We start from the raw sequence: 15,575 nt of genomic DNA on the forward strand, positions 1-15,575 counted from the left end.
GTTTGCGTTCCGTCGCCTTGCCCGGGGCTGCGGTTTGGGTTCCCTCGCGGTGCCCCCGCCGGTGCCGGCGCTGCGGTTTGGGTCTCTTCGCGGCGCCACGGGGCTGCGGTTTGGATCCCCTCGTAGTGCCCGGGCGGTCCCGGGGTTGCGGTTTGGTTTCTCCGGGGGTCCTCAGGGCTCCGCGTAATTCTGTGTGTAGCACTCAGTGGTAGCTCGAACTGGTCTGATTCTTTGTAGGGGTTTAAAGCGAACCTCTCTCTGCTGAGGCGACCCGGGGAGAAGACGTACACACAGCGCTGCCGGTTGTTTGTTGGGAATTTGCCTGCTGATATCACAGATGAAGACTTTAAAAGACTGTTTGCCAAATACGGGGAGCCGGGAGAGGTTTTTATCAACAAGGGGAAAGGCTTTGGATTCATTAAATTGGTAGGCATTCATGTTATGTGTTCATCCGTTTCGTTCTCGCGGTGTGGTGATGTACAACTTAGTTTTCTAAGGCTGGGTTTTGCACTTCCCCCAGGAATCTAGAGCTCTTGCAGAAATCGCAAAGGCAGAGTTGGACGATACCCCCATGAGGGGCCGGCAGCTCCGCGTTCGCTTTGCCACCCACGCCGCTGCCCTGTCGGTGCGGAACCTCTCACCCTACGTGTCCAACGAGTTGCTCGAGGAGGCTTTTTCCCAGTTCGGTCCGGTGGAGAGAGCTGTTGTGATTGTAGATGATCGAGGTAGATCAACAGGAAAAGGCATTGTTGAGTTTGCATCAAAGCCAGCTGCAAGGAAAGCGTTTGAACGGTGTACTGAGGGGGTGTTTTTGTTGACAACGTAAGTACTTTGTCAGGATGTTTTAGTTTTAAGCTGAATAAAGATTGTAGGAGTCTAGTTTTTCAGAATAAGGGCTTTTAGAGGAGTAAAACGAGTATTTTCTGTTCAGCACTCCCAGGCCAGTTATTGTGGAACCATTGGAACAACTGGATGATGAAGATGGTCTTCCAGAAAAGCTTGCTCAGAAGAATCCGATGTATCAAAAGTAGGCACTATCTTTTGATATAAAGAGAGTATTAGTGATGTTTTAAGTAGTATTGTCCCTGGCACTGAGGAATGTGGAAAATTTTTCAGAAACGGGCTTTAGATTTTTGGTTGTGTTGCCAGTTCTTGGGGGATTTTTTTGTTTGTTCATAGTTTAAAGTAACAATGATTTGTTTAGTGTATTCACTAAGTGTTACACAAGCAGTTTTCTACGTTGTAGTACAAAGTAATAGCAGCTTGGCACATGGTTTTGGTATATGTAGAAACTTGAAAAATCAGACTTGAACTGTTTCATGCTATTGTTAAAAGCTGTCATCTCCCTTAAGGCATGTCTCGGGTTGATGATCCCATGGGGAACTTAAAATTTTACATTCATGGTTTGAAATGAGAAAAAAAAGTAAAACTTTAACTCATTCCCTGATTTGTATAAATTTGTTGCATGTGGATTTGCCTTACGAGCTGACTACTGGCTTAAAGGAACAAAGAGTCTAGAGAAGTATTCAAGAGTCAAATCTTTACTGAAACAGCAGTTTTGTGTTAGAATCTCTGTATTAAACCTGTTGTAGGAATTTTATATTTTCCCAGATCTCAAAAGGGAGTGCAGGGGGGGAGATCCAGTCAATCTTGCTTGGCTTAGAAAGAGCTCAAAATTCCTTGCTTTGATCAAAAATTGTAAGTGGTTTAGAGGCAGCTTTGAGAACAATGTGGATTAATACAGTGTTCCTAGCATTGAAATAATTCATACTGGTAATGCATGGAAGGCTTTTGAACTTGGTAGTTTTGTTCCATAAATTACTGAATTTTAAATTGGAGTTTATTTATATGACAAAACAGCCTGTTGGCCCTCAGGCACTTTTATAACTATTTACCTGAAAGTGAAGGCTGTTATTTGCCTTTGACACAGAGTGCTTTGGCACTGGAAAACTCCACCTTGATTGTGCCTGCTTGGGCAAAGGCCTGTCTTTTTTGAAGATTTTCCACCTGCAATTGTCGGCAGTGAAATGTCTAAAGACAATTAAGAAGGAGGCAAACAAGCAGTAGCACTCTGAAGATTTGCTTGGATGTGATAGTGCAGGAGTCTCCACATGTGCTGTGATAAATATTTGTGTTCATTGCTGTTGTCTAAGTGTGTAAGATGCAGCACTTCCATCAGAGCCACTTCTCTCTCCTGTGGTTGTCAGGTGTTCTTGTTGTGTCCTTGATGTTCCATGATAATTCAGTTATTTTGGTCGTGATCTTGTATTGACCTTGAGTTTCCAGGATTGCCCACTCTAAGTATCTTCTTTTGTTTTGAATTTGAGTATTCTCAAAGGTGGAAATCTTTAGATGAAATGGAAAAGCAGCAGAGAGAGCAAGTGGCAAAAAACATGAAAGATGCCAAGGACAAACTTGAAAGTGAGATGGAAGATGCTTATCATGAGCATCAGGCAAACCTCCTGCGTCAAGGTAACGGGATCTGCATTTTTTCTGTCTTTTTGCTTTAAATGCTGGCTTAAGTATATCACTTTTTAATGGTTTAGTGAGGAAATTCATGCTTCTGACTATGAACTTGAGAATTATGGAGTTAAAGAGGAACTGGTAGTTTTTTGAAATTTCAGTGGTGTTTTGGTAAGAACAGTGACACTGGCATGTACTTCTCTGCCACAGTGCAGATGTAATTCAGATGTAGTTAAAATGGGACATTGTGTGGAAAAGCTGCTCACGGGCTTCATTCCTGCAGACCTCATGAGGCGCCAGGAGGAGCTGAGGCGTATGGAAGAACTTCATAATCAGGAAATGCAGAAACGCAAGGAAATTCAGCTGAGGTTAGTTTGGCTTTCATGGGATTTTATTAAAAATTAGATTTACCTTTTTCTTTTTTCAATTACTTACATATGAAAGTTTTTATTTTTCAAGAAACACCATTGCTGCTTCAGTTTGTGTTTGCGAAATTGAACTCCTGTGTAAGTTTCTCCTTAAATATTTTGGCATCATAGAGTATGTTTTTGTTCAGAAATGTAATCTTTCAGTGCCTTTATATTGCTGGAGCAGTTGATGTTAGTGTGTGGTCAGTGTGCTCCACTGCTGGGATTTAACATCTGCTTTGTGGTGACCAGGCAGGAGGAGGAGCGCCGCCGGCGGGAGGAGGAGATGATGATCCGTCAGCGGGAGATGGAAGAGCAGATGAGAAGACAGAGGGAAGAGAATTATAGTAGAATGGGTTACATGGATCCAGTAAGTGACATGGTGGTGGGTTTGGATCACGTTACCATACTCAGGAATTTTGTAGATGTATTTTCAAGATGACTGTGGTTTGCTTCCTTTGGGTTGGTGATTGCACTGTGTTTATGTATGGGCAGTGGCAGTAGTTGGCTGTACATGTGCTTTGTCTCCTGAAAAGTTTGGAATTTGGTGGTTGATTATCCAAGTTAAAAGTTGTTTCTTCTATGCAGAGGGAGCGAGACATGAGAATGGGTGGTGCTGCCACAATGAACATGGGAGGTAAAGAACCTTTTAAGTAATTACTTTGTGTGGCTAACTTAGAAATTGCCAAAATATGATTATATATTTCTCTCTCTTAGATCCTTATGCTTCAGCAGCCCAGAAATTTCCACCTCTGGGAGGTGGTGGCGGCATAGGTTATGAAGCTAATCCAGGAGTTGGCCAAGCAGCCATGAGTGGTTCTATGATGGGAAGTGACATGGTAACGTATCCTGTGGTGGCTTTAGCTTAGCACAAGGGAGTTGTTGTGGTTGGGAATGAGTTCTCCAGTGTTCGGATGGTTGTGGAAATGTCACTGTTAACTGCTGACTCTCTTGTCAGGTGTTTAACACAGGACAACGTGGCAGTGTGTAGCACTAGAGTAGTTGATAACCTTTATGGTAGCTTACACACTCAGAAATTGTTTTTAAGTGGATTCAAATGTGCTCTTAAGCATATTTGCAATTAACTGACTTTATTGGACTTTGGAAATTCTGCGTCACTGTTAGGCTTGGAAGGATTTTTTATAAATTCTAGAGAATCTGACAAATTTCATCAAAATACTTAATGTGGTAGTTTTTCAGTAATTTCATGTTCTGTATTGATGGACAAGAGAGATTTTTTTGTTCTTCTTCCCAATGTGTAACACTGTTTTGGCCCTTCCAAGCCTAGGTAGGCTGGATGCATGTTGGTCTCGATGTGCTGTTCAGTCCAAAATCTGCGCTCAGGTCTGTTCCAGCAGCAGATAAACTTAAATTATCAATGGTAAACAGCATATCCCTTAGTCTGTGCTGATGTTGCTGTAGAAGAGCAGAAGTGCTGGTTTTTAGCTTCAGGCATGTTCCAGCTATCCTGGACTGTAGCCATTTGTGGTTCCTGTCTCCCAAAGGAATGATAACCTGGTCTGTTTTCCTGTGTTGGGCATGGCACAAAGGTAGAGCCTGTTAAAACTACAGCATATCTCCTGTTCCGAGGTATGTTTCCAAACTCTACTAATTTCTGGCACACTACATGTGTGGCTGGGCTTGGAGCCTGTTTGGTGTTCCTGCACTGAAGCACCTCGGATGCAGATGACAGAAGTGTTTAATGGGCAGGATGGGAATTTGTTGGCTTAGGTGGCGATACCATTGTGTTTTCACCCTCCCGAAGGGGTGTACACCTGCAGCACAAGCTGAACTAATTGATTTTTGGGTGGGTTTAGGCCTCTGGCTTAATGAGCTGAGCTACCATAGTAGCTTGTCAGATACCTTCTGTTTTATCTTTTTGGGGAATATATCTTTGGAATGGTAACTTCCCAGAGCATCACTGATTCAGTAGACAGTGCTGTTGGCCTTAAGGTACCTCAATAACCTACTGATACATGAGCAGTTCCTGAGCTTCCTGTGAGCAGTTAGGCAGTGTGTGGTGGATACTATGTACAATTTTCTCCTGAAAACCATGGTAACAGGCGCATGTTGAACTTGTGTAATCCCTGAAATGTGATCTGGTCAAAAGATGTGACAGTGAGGTGGATTAACTGCCTGGAGTTTCTTAGGTTGGGGATCTCTGCCGCACAATGCGGTCACAGTTCCTGGGCTGATACCTTTAAACAGAGCTGGAGATGAGCTGAAGCTGCCATGAACTAGGCAGAAATAACCTAAGTAATATTTGTGAAACTCCTTTCTTGGAAGGATTGATGCTGACTTTCAGAAGTCAGGAGCTCTGAAGTGTGCAATTTCAGTTGCAGATACTTTTTGTAACAAACCACCTACCATTGTTCTGTGACTCGGTAGTGGGAACCTTGGTTGAAATGAAAATTTAAAGCTCTCTTTGACCTCATAGTGTGTAACTTCTGTAGGTTGAATGCTGATCACACCCAGTAATACAGTAACTGAACAAAGTACATGCAACTAGAGGTACTAGTAAATAGACCTGAAGTCTCTGCTTTATTGCAGAGTAACTTAGCTGTTACACCTTGGTGTGAAACCTTTTCAATTGCTGTGAAGCTGTGAATTTTCCAAGAGCTTGTGGTGAAAGTGGGGTGGGAAGGGAGATACTGCCTGGATGCACACAACTCTCTGTGCATAGCTCTAACTGGAAACACTGAGTGCTTGGAACACGTTTTGCATCTGATGCAGCACCAGCAGCTCCGGAGTACGTTGGGTTTGAACAAGTGCCAGTCTTTGCTCGAGCAGTTGCGTTGGTTAGGTAAAGCACTGGTCAGTAGCTTTTTTCACATTTTTTTTTTCTTCTTGCAATGCAGTAGTGCTCACAATGAGTTTTGGTACTGCCAAAGGCCTCTGCAGTTTAGTCAGCAGACCGTAGTCTTAACCCCATCTTGAAAAGCACATGGTCTCTAGACAGCACATGCCAGTCCTGGTGAGTAGGCATTCTGTTACATTTGATGAATGTCAGCTCCTGCTTCAGCCAACTGGAGCTGCATTCTCTCATTAGGCTTATTTGGAAATGACAGTGATGTAATCTGAGCTTTTACTGCACTAAAGGTGAGAAGTTCACAAGCTATTTGCATTAACTTGGTTGAAAATTTTGCTAGAGCTCATTTGGAAAAGTTGTTAATTCACATCTGCACTAATGCTTACATTTCTAGCACTGCAGGGAGGATCTGTTCTTTGTAACAGATGTATGAGAATGCATCAAGTGGGAACATACCTCAAGGCATGTATTACAATAAACTAATTTTTAAATTACCCTTTTTTCCTTTCTATGTTCCCGGTACCTGTGGATCGGCTCAATGGTGATTGTATCGACGAACCTTGACTACGGAACCTTCTAAAAATATATACTTAACACACATGGACATCAACTACTTATAATGAACTGTTAATTCTGTTCCAATAGCGTCCTGAACGCTTTGGGCAGGGAGGTGCGGGGCCCGTGGGTGGCCAGGGTCCTAGAGGAATGGGGCCTGGAACACCAGCAGGATATGGTAGAGGGAGAGAAGAATATGAAGCCCCAAACAAAAAGCCCCGATTTTAGATGTGACCTGTAGTTTCATTCCAGTTTGTTTTTGTCTGTCTTGTTTAGACACCGACTTCTTAATTCTTGCATTTTAGTAAGAAAGCTACGTTTTTATGGATGTTAGAAACTTACTGACCTAATATTTGTAAGTGGTCTGTTTGGGCGAGTACAATTTAATTATGTAATGCAGTGTTTCAAAATCAAATTTAGCTGTTTTTTTGATGTATAACGTCCCTAACTTGATGGCAGTGTACTTTGTGCCACTGAATTCCCAAAGTGTACCAACCTCTTTTTTACTGTGCTTAAAATAAATAGAAAACTAAATGTAGTAACTCTTCTTGCCAGTCGTGGTTAAACAAATGAGGCCAAATACCACACCTGCCACAGTAACCTGAGAGCCTCGAGCTGAGGTCGGACCTAGACCAGGGTGTGGAACTAAAGTGAAGAGTGAGATCTCTTCCCACAGTGCCTCTCTAGCCAAAGATTGGGTTAAATTGTAGCTGAACTTTGCAGTAGGTGCAGATTTTTTGAGCAGTATTTGTGCTGCAACAAGGAAGCAAATGGAAATCTTACAAATGCTGTAAGATACATTATTTAAAGCTTCACTGCAAGCAGTGCAGTAATGAATTCCATATTTTAGCTATGGGTGGTGGGATGGTAGCGCTTACCACCCTGGCAGTTACTGCTTGGAATCTTTCAAAGACTTTAAGCAGAAGAGTAGCAATGGTTATTTTAAAACAAATTCATAGAATGCCTTGTATTGGCTGACTTCCTCACTAAAGGATTGTTAATGTGATATTTATATGCTCTTAAGCTGTCTTGAGATTACAGGATCTGGCCTTGCTCCATATTGTACACCTGCCTGAAATTGCTTGGCAAAAAGACCAGAAGTGTTACTCGAGTGATTAAGGTTAATTTGCTTATGTCCTCATGCTAACAGTGGACTAATTTGCCTAGTTCAGAATACAATCATTTGTATTATGGGGACTGCAGGAACTATTCTTAAATTGTGTAGCTGGTGGGCAAATCCTAAAATCCTGTATGTAAAATACAGCAATCAGCTTGCTTGCATGATGGTTATCGCTTTTTTATTATTGATGTTTGAAGATAATGCTTCAAAAGTAGTATCTGAATCTGGAGTTTTAAGAGTTACTACTACACAGTGCAAATAAACTCCCTTTAAGGTTCTTTTTGTAGAAGATCTGATGAATTCGTTAGTTTGCTGTTCATTTTATTAAGCCCCAGAAGAATTTGAAAGCATTCTGGACTCATTGGTAAGGTAGTTGCTTTGCTTGTTATTACAATGTACCAGGTAAACTGGGAACTTGACTTCCCAGTGTCAAATACCTCAGTGTTAATGCAGGATACATCAACCTGCTTGGCACAAAGTAGGTAAACTTAGCTTGGCTGTACCTTCACATGATCCCCAACCACTGGAGTTCTGTGAATAGCTTTAATCTTCCCAATATCCTTCCATTCCTTATGCTGAGCATTGGCTAATTCTAAATTTTCTGCTAAATTTTCCCTGTGGTTAAAACCTTAAGTTTCAGATTGCAGGGTTTTAGGGTACAGATATCTGATCCCTCTTGAAGTGCTGTTACCCCTTAAATGACAGAATAGCAAGTTGGGAAATGCTGATACAGGTAACACTGATGTGGAACACGAAGCTCACTAAAGAGTGATTCAGCTTGTTTGGTGAATGCTTTCTGTTTACCCAGAAAAGTTTGGGGGTTGATAACATGCTACAACAATGAATTGTTCTTGAGGAGGAAATTCCACATTGGCAGTTCCTAAACTGCAGACCAAGTATTTGGAAGTTACTTGTATTGGGTAGTTTACAAATGAGCAGTATGGATGCAATTTGCATTATTGAAGTGGTTTTAAACAATATCTTTTCTGGAGGGTGTTCATGGGACACCCTCAAAAGGTGAAGGTGTCCGAGGTGGGGAATTCTGAACATGAACATTAAATTAATTTTTTCAGTTTATTTTTCAGATTACATGTCATTCTTTATTAAAAGAGATGCTGGTGCATATCCTAAAGTATGTTCTTTTATAGTTCTGTAACTTGGAAGCGTGAAGGATGCTGCTGTCTTTGTACCTTACAGAGCTTTTCTTTGGGTACCCCTGTTTTGTACGTAAGCTACTGTTGCTAGGTATTAAAATAGCTGAGCTGCAAAACCATGATTAGTAAATATATTTGAAAGATTTGGCAGTTTTCAAAAGATCTGAAAGTTTGCTTGAATCTGGCTTTGTTGTAGCTACGTAAGCAGAATTTCTAAAACAAGTTCTGCTTTGAGTTGCATGTACTAAACAGGCATATGATGAACTAGCCAACTTCTTTTCAAGACCTTTTAAAGATGGTGTCTTAAAAGCTGGCAAACATGTCAACTTTAAAATCTGATAAAAGTTACTAAATGTGGGAGGCGAGAAAGTGACATTCCTTTGATCTATTCCTGTGAGGTTTTGGACTTCTTTCATAAACTCAGATTTATATAATTGAATCTTCTAAAATCATTCAGAAAAGTGCTTTGCTGGTCAGACCTGTTTTTGGATGGTCTGGATAACATAACATTTTTGTACTGGACTTGGAGGACATTGGCTGTTGCAATTTAGCTTGTTTTATTAAAATTGAACCCATTTTGACACTCAGAGCTCTAAAAACTGCAGCAAGTAGAAACTGGTATCGTTACACATATGTCTTCACACTTTCTCAGAAATGAATACAGAATAATCTTACCTTCTGGTGTAGATACACTAATCATTTATACAGCTGATGAGAAATTGAAAATGCTTTTGAGATTTTGTGGTATTTTTGTGGTAGACAAATTCTTGGCTTCTCCTTGGCAACCATTTACTGTGGCAGCAAGTTCTTGCTGGAGTTTGAGACTGCAATTTACACTTTAAACTAGTGGCCTGCTACATAACTGCACTTAGCCAGCATTTCTGCAGTTCATAACTGTGAGGAACGTAGTACCACAAATGGCAATGGACATTAGGACCCGGATGTAGTATTCCTGCTTGCTCCAAGATTCTCATTGCCGACTGCGTCCAGGTAGGTAACAAGCAATATAATATAACTTGGTGACTTTCTATGTAATCTTATACTGTGGGTATTCTGACATCACACTTCTGACTGTGGAATTACAGTGCAGCACTCCATACCTGTATGCTGAGCTTGCATCAAAGCTGTGTGGTTTTCGGTTTGAAGCTTTTGTCTCGTTCAGAGACAAGAAATAACTTACTGTGGTTCTTAGATGAGCATTTCCAGACCCGATTCCTCTGTACTTACAACTTGGCTTGGGTGGATTTTTCTTAGTTCCGATGTAACGAAGATATTCTTAAATGAGCACTGTGGGGAAGAGGGAATGTGATCTTAAACTCAGCTGAGTAGTTGACAAGGTGCTCTCAGTGCCTGGAAAAGAACACGTTTAAACTTTCTGTAGTGCTGAAGTGGCCCATCTGCAGCTCATCCATGTGTAGAGTCTTGGCTTGGTGGGAATGTTTTAGTAACCACTGCTCTTGCCTCGTGTATGCTATGTGAGAGTCACCTCAAGCTACTGGTGCAAGCAGTTCTGAGACTGATCCAGAATATTTTTGAGGACATAAATGAGTGCTTGATTGAATATCCCTGTGAGTTTCATAGAACTTATTGGACATTGCAGTAGTCTTTATTTTAAACTTTGATTGACAAGCCTGATATATTCCTCTGCTTTAACTGACAGTGATGAGATTCTGTACTTCTGCCTTGTAGAGTCATCTTGATAGTGCAATGTACAATTTCATTTTTCATCAGTCTTGGGATGTAATTCTAAACTCTTCATTACTAAAACTCCTGACTACAGTGTTCCAGGATTAACATGCTTACGTTGCTAGACATCCAGACATGCTGATCTCCAGCTCTTTTGCATTAGCTCTTGAACCTGAATTTCAAGGTCCCTTGTTCCAGCGAATGATCTGGCTCTTGTCTGATACTCAGTTTATTTCACAGGTGTCGTGATGTGTTTTCCCTTGTTCTGCAAAGTTCTGCTTTGCATACTTGTTTCTGGTATTATTGTCACTTCTGGACCCTTCTTTGTTACCTTCCAGGCAGGACTCTTGCTGGTGAACAGGGATCTGCTGAACAACCTTGCCCTGTGCTGTAGCCACCTTTCCATGTTCCACTGAACCCTTGAAGTAGCAGTTGCACCATGAGTTAATGACAACAGGTCTTTGGTTACACCACAGTGAGTGTAGCCCATGCCAGCTGGTCACACAGTGACACCTTGTCACAAAGTCAGTTTGGCTTTTCATGATGGTTTACCTTTACCTGTGACTTGAATCCATTTTGTGATGGCTTATCCTTACCTGGGATTGGGATCCAGTAGCAAACCTGCTGGCAGCCACTGTGCTGTCAGGTAGCAAAACTGAATTAGTGATCTTAAACCATTGCTCTAGATCTGACTTAAGTTTTTCCATTGTGCTCTGGATACTTGACCTGCAGAAATGTCATGGAGGGGTTATTGGCACATCTGCCTCATTCTACGTACTTGAACTAAGCAGGTTTTTGACACTCTTGGAGCAAGCAATTTGTGATTGAAACCATGGGGCTCAAACCAGCTCTGGCTGCAGTAATGAAACTTGGTGTGGTAGCAAACTTAGTCATGTCTGCTCTAAGTCAGTCTGTAACAAGTGGGTACAAGAAATGACATTCAAGTGCTTGCATTGTGTTTCATCTTGGTTTTATCTGTGTGTGAAATACACTTTTTCTCAAAAGCTTACCTGAAGCTCAGAAGTGTGGTGTCAGAATACATCTGCGTACTGCTAGGCCCTCCGAGCAGAGCCTGGTGCTGGCAGGAGAGCACAGCACAGCGTGGATGGGGCTTTATTGTAACATTAAGCATACAAAGTGTTGATTTGCTTGCAGTTCTCCCCATAGCTAAACACTGAGGCCTGTGAGTAGTTTTAGGACTGGAGCAGTAATGGGGTTGCATGTCTCTGTTAATCATTGCCAGCTGCAGTGACATGATCAGGAAGGCCAGTGTTCTGTTCCATTATGTTCAATGAGGCTGAGCATGTTGGGAAGGATGCATCCAAGTATGCTGCTCTGGGGAATCACTTGGCTTCTTCCACTACCAGCAAGTTTTGGAATCAGCTAATTAGCTTCAGATTTTTTCACTCTCCATACCAGCTAGTGGGGCTGTTAAATAGCTGCTGCCTGGAAAAGGAAAAAAGGGAGGATTGGCCTTCTCCCACCTGTGTCATTGCTGCTAGGTAATGATTGACACGTTAGGACTTGGCTGTGCAATCCCGCAGTGGTCTGTGAACACCCCATCTCTATAAATGTTGCTTCTGAACACCAGTACTGAAGAGCTAACTGGGGAGGGCTGGGAGGAGTGTGGCTAGCAGGGAATTTGCAGTGTTCAAAGGATGCACAAAGATATAATATCCCTTATGCATGGTGTTTGTTGCTATGGCAGAGAGAACAAAATGTGCATAGCTCTCCTGCTCCCAAGGGCTGTGAGGAAACCCAGGTGGGTGGTGGGTTGGAGACTAAAGCCTGAAGTTGTCCCTGCCTGGTCAGATCATGCTGTGCCCATGGTGGGATCTGCCTCCCAACTGGAGCTGTGCAGAGCCTTGCACCACATCCCCAGCTCTCACCATTGCAGGCTGCCCTCAGCTATAGTAAAGGGAGGCCTTGAGGAGGGAAGAACCTTGCTGAGGATAAAAGCAGTGACAGTGCCAACCTCTAGTGTCTGCCTTTGGCTTCTGAAGCACTTGTTCTACTGTAGAACACGAGAGCTCCAAGAGGCCAGGACCACTGCAGTCCCTGAGGAAGGGGAAGAGAGGGCATTGCTACAGCAGTCAAATAGGGTCATAGAGTTGGAGTAGCTGATGAAATTAAAGCCTTCACATAAGGGATAGTATACCTCTGGCTGCAATCAAACCTCAGTGTGCTCAGACTGGGGTTCTGGTTTGTGCTCAGGGTGCAGTTCTTCAGGCAACTGCCTGCATATTCCTTCAGCTCTTGATGAGTGTTTAGGCTAGCCTATTTCTGCCCCTTATTCTTCCACGTAATAGTTTGGAATAATTGATAAATTCCCCCTCATAACTAATCAGTCCATGTATGTTAAAACCTTATTTTTAAGTTAGTTTTGAAATGGTCACAATTTGCTGTGTATGACTCTAATAACTTCAGTTGTTATCCTTTAGGTGAAGATGAAAGCTGAGTGACACTGCAGTGCTCATCCATTGGAAGTAAGTATTGCTTTTTTGTCCTGGATGGATGAAATAATAAAGGTTTTTTGGACACTTGGTGTTCAGTCACTGAGTACCTTTAAATTGGGGAATACTGAGAAGTTGGGACAAATGGATACATTAAATGTGTAGGGTGGAACACAGTCCCTGCTGTCACACTGTGGGCTTGAGCACCCTGACTCCACCTGGACTTGATATCTTGACAGCAGCAGCTAAAAATACCTTTCTAGACGTGGGTTTGTACAAAAGATTTCAAAATCACTTGGGGGTGTAATAACTTGGGAATGTTTTTCCAGTTGAGGAGTTGAACATGAGCACATCCAGCACGGTGCCCAGTGGTGTGTGGAGGGACCAAGGGAACAGGTGGACAAGTAAGTAGTTGTTGTCCTTATACTGCTGTGAGGGCTTGGTAGCCCATCATCCTCTGGGTTGTGTAATTCCTGCCTGAAACGTGTGATTTATCTCAGTTTTATATGAAGTTTCTGCATCTTGCTTTTGTAGAGCCGAAATGTAACCGTTGTCTGAGGCTTTTCAGCCCTGCAGCAGCAAATAAATTCTGTCCTTTGTGTGCAGCAGGTGGTCAAACAAGAAATGACCATTCCTGCACTCAGGCTGCAGTTGGTGATTGTCAGCATGGGAAAAGGAGAATAGAGCAGCTGCTTCTCAGATGTTAATTCAACTAAACCTTGTTAAAAAGCTATTTGCTGAAACACTTTAACAATGAGTTAAAAAAATAACCTGGTGTATAAATCAGCATGTATAGGAGTGAAGCAAATAGCAGTTCAGGGAAATAAACCAACTTGCAGAGCTGGAATTAATGACATTTTCCCTCTAATTTGCCACTAAACTACAAAGGGAAACTTCAGATATTTAAAATCTTGTTTGAGGAGCAACATGCTGAGTACCTTAACTCGGGAGTCACAGGTGAGTAACAATAGACCTGTAAGGTGTGAAGCCAGTGGGATTCAATGGGTGAATTCCTGTTGAATCCTCTGTGGTTTGTCACTGCTGCTCCTTGCTGTGGGGTAGGAAAACACACAAAGCCATATCTGGTCTTGAAAATACATGAATTGTGTTCATTTAATCTAAAATCTGATGTGAATACTTGAGAATATTTGGCAGGCACATGGCCTGTGATTCTGAATGGTGATTCCATGTCATGTAGTTTCTGCTGTTGTTTTCTATCTTTCTTTCACAATCTTCCTAATTGTGTGCTTTGCACTTGCAGAAAAAGAAGTCTGAGTGCAATGAAGAGGAACCAGGAACATGCAGCTCTTAAAAATAAAATATTTATATATTTTTATAAATTACTTCTGTTTTATTCCTGAGGGTATTCAGTGAATAAGCAGTCTATCAGTGTGGAGTGGTATGGCTGAGTCTGAGAAATGCAAATTTCTGGAAATTTCACTTATTCCTTACTCCCATTTTGTGTGTTGCATAGTTTGTATTGCAGAATTCCACGTTTACCTGTGCCTGGTTGGTTTTAAATCGCTTTCTTGGTGATGACTGTAGTAATTAAGCCTGAGATGCCAAGAGTTAGAGTTCTGTAGAAGCCAGAGCAGTGCTGGGTTTAGCTGTTGCAGCACAAATTGCAGTGGTTCACATTGCTTCACTTGGTGCTTTGGCAGCTGCACTGTGCACATAACACTGTGGTTCATGCTGTCATTGATTAAATACAACCCTTTGTTTAAATATCAGGTTGTTTAATATGTTGAAATACGCCAGTGGTTGCTCTGCTCATTGTAGCAGGGTTTTCTCCTGCAGTGGCACGAAGTGTCGTCAACATTTGGCTGGGACCTGCTTTGCCAGATTAGAAACATGAAAATAAATTGAATTTCATGTGGCAAAGTGGTATGAAACACTTGAGAGAGGTCTGAATGCCTGGGAGTGCTCATGGCAGGGGGCTTGGTGCTGCACTAGGAGCTGCTGCTGTTTTCTCTCAGGCAATCAGGTGCTGGTTGAGGGCAATCTGATGTGTTTCACTCTGATTTGATGACTTTGTGATATTGTGTGGATCCTGAAAAGGCTTCAGTGAGGTTTGTGGCTCCTCAATAGCTGCCCTGCAGGGGCTGGGGTTCAGTGTCTTTGTCTCCACAGCTACTGCAGCTTGTGCAGCATTTTTTCTTCAGATTCTGTTATTTTCCAGTAACTTGTCCTCATTTCCACTGTTGCAGCACTGGCCTGCTTCCTGTGAGGAAGTGTTCCAGCGTTCCATGTGCTGAGCTGCATCTCCTCAGCTCCCTGCTACGAGCAAACTGCAGCCTGTGTGTGTCCTGTAGGGACAGGATCGATTTTCCCTGGTGCTGGTGTTGGCCGTTCCCATCACCTGGGGTGTCCTCTGCTGACACCTTGTTCTACCAAATAGTTCATTAAGTAGCTTCTAATCAATAAAAGATCAGAGACTGAGGGCAGATACACTTGAACAGTATCCTGGGAGCAGCATGTGCTGCCCTGATCCCACTGAGCTGCTGCACTCAGTTTTTCAGGTTTTGATGTTTATTTTTTAATTCCTTTCTAACCAAAGAGCCTTCCAAGCTGTGAAAGCCTGGAGCCTGCCCTGGCCTGTTGCTGTCAATGCGTGTTGTGCCAACCCCAGCTCCAAATCATGTTGAGCAGCTGAAGAATCATGTGTTGCCAGGAATAAAAATAGTGTCACAGCCACTGGCCCTTGTCCAAGCAGTGCCTGTGGCAGCCCCTGAAACCTGGTGGCCGAGCTGGGGCCGGTGCAGGTCCAGGCTGGCCGTGCTTTCTGTGCCCCACAGTGCTTCCTCTTGCCTGGAAAACACTTCAGGCACTCATGATTTATTGGCATTAAAAAAATATTTCCACTTGAATTACACAAACGTCAGCGCCCGCGGCGCCCCTGGGGCCGGCTCTCGCCAATCCCGAGCTGCC

The 15,575-nt window shown here is 42.7% G+C and overlaps 1 protein-coding gene across 1 annotated transcript in view; it reads left to right on the top strand.

The window, feature by feature from the left end:
• The window catches only part of SFPQ (splicing factor proline and glutamine rich), a 17,192-nt gene extending 3,202 nt beyond the window's left edge, over positions 1–13,990 (top strand). The window contains exons 2-13 of the mRNA XM_031063037.1: positions 238–426; positions 521–822; positions 932–1,027; positions 2,047–2,063; positions 2,287–2,472; positions 2,747–2,831; positions 3,123–3,240; positions 3,459–3,507; positions 3,588–3,709; positions 12,636–12,680; positions 12,977–13,051; positions 13,909–13,990. Coding sequence (XP_030918897.1) covers positions 238–426; positions 521–822; positions 932–1,027; positions 2,047–2,063; positions 2,287–2,472; positions 2,747–2,831; positions 3,123–3,240; positions 3,459–3,507; positions 3,588–3,709; positions 12,636–12,656 — 1,185 coding nt within the window. The 3' untranslated portion in view covers positions 12,657–12,680; positions 12,977–13,051; positions 13,909–13,990. The remainder of the gene's footprint in view (positions 1–237; positions 427–520; positions 823–931; positions 1,028–2,046; positions 2,064–2,286; positions 2,473–2,746; positions 2,832–3,122; positions 3,241–3,458; positions 3,508–3,587; positions 3,710–12,635; positions 12,681–12,976; positions 13,052–13,908) is intronic.
• The last annotated feature ends 1,585 nt before the right edge of the window (positions 13,991–15,575 follow it).

This window comes from Geospiza fortis, unplaced genomic scaffold (genome assembly GCF_000277835.1).
Source record: "Geospiza fortis unplaced genomic scaffold, GeoFor_1.0 scaffold289, whole genome shotgun sequence".
Lineage (NCBI taxonomy): Eukaryota > Metazoa > Chordata > Aves > Passeriformes > Thraupidae > Geospiza > Geospiza fortis.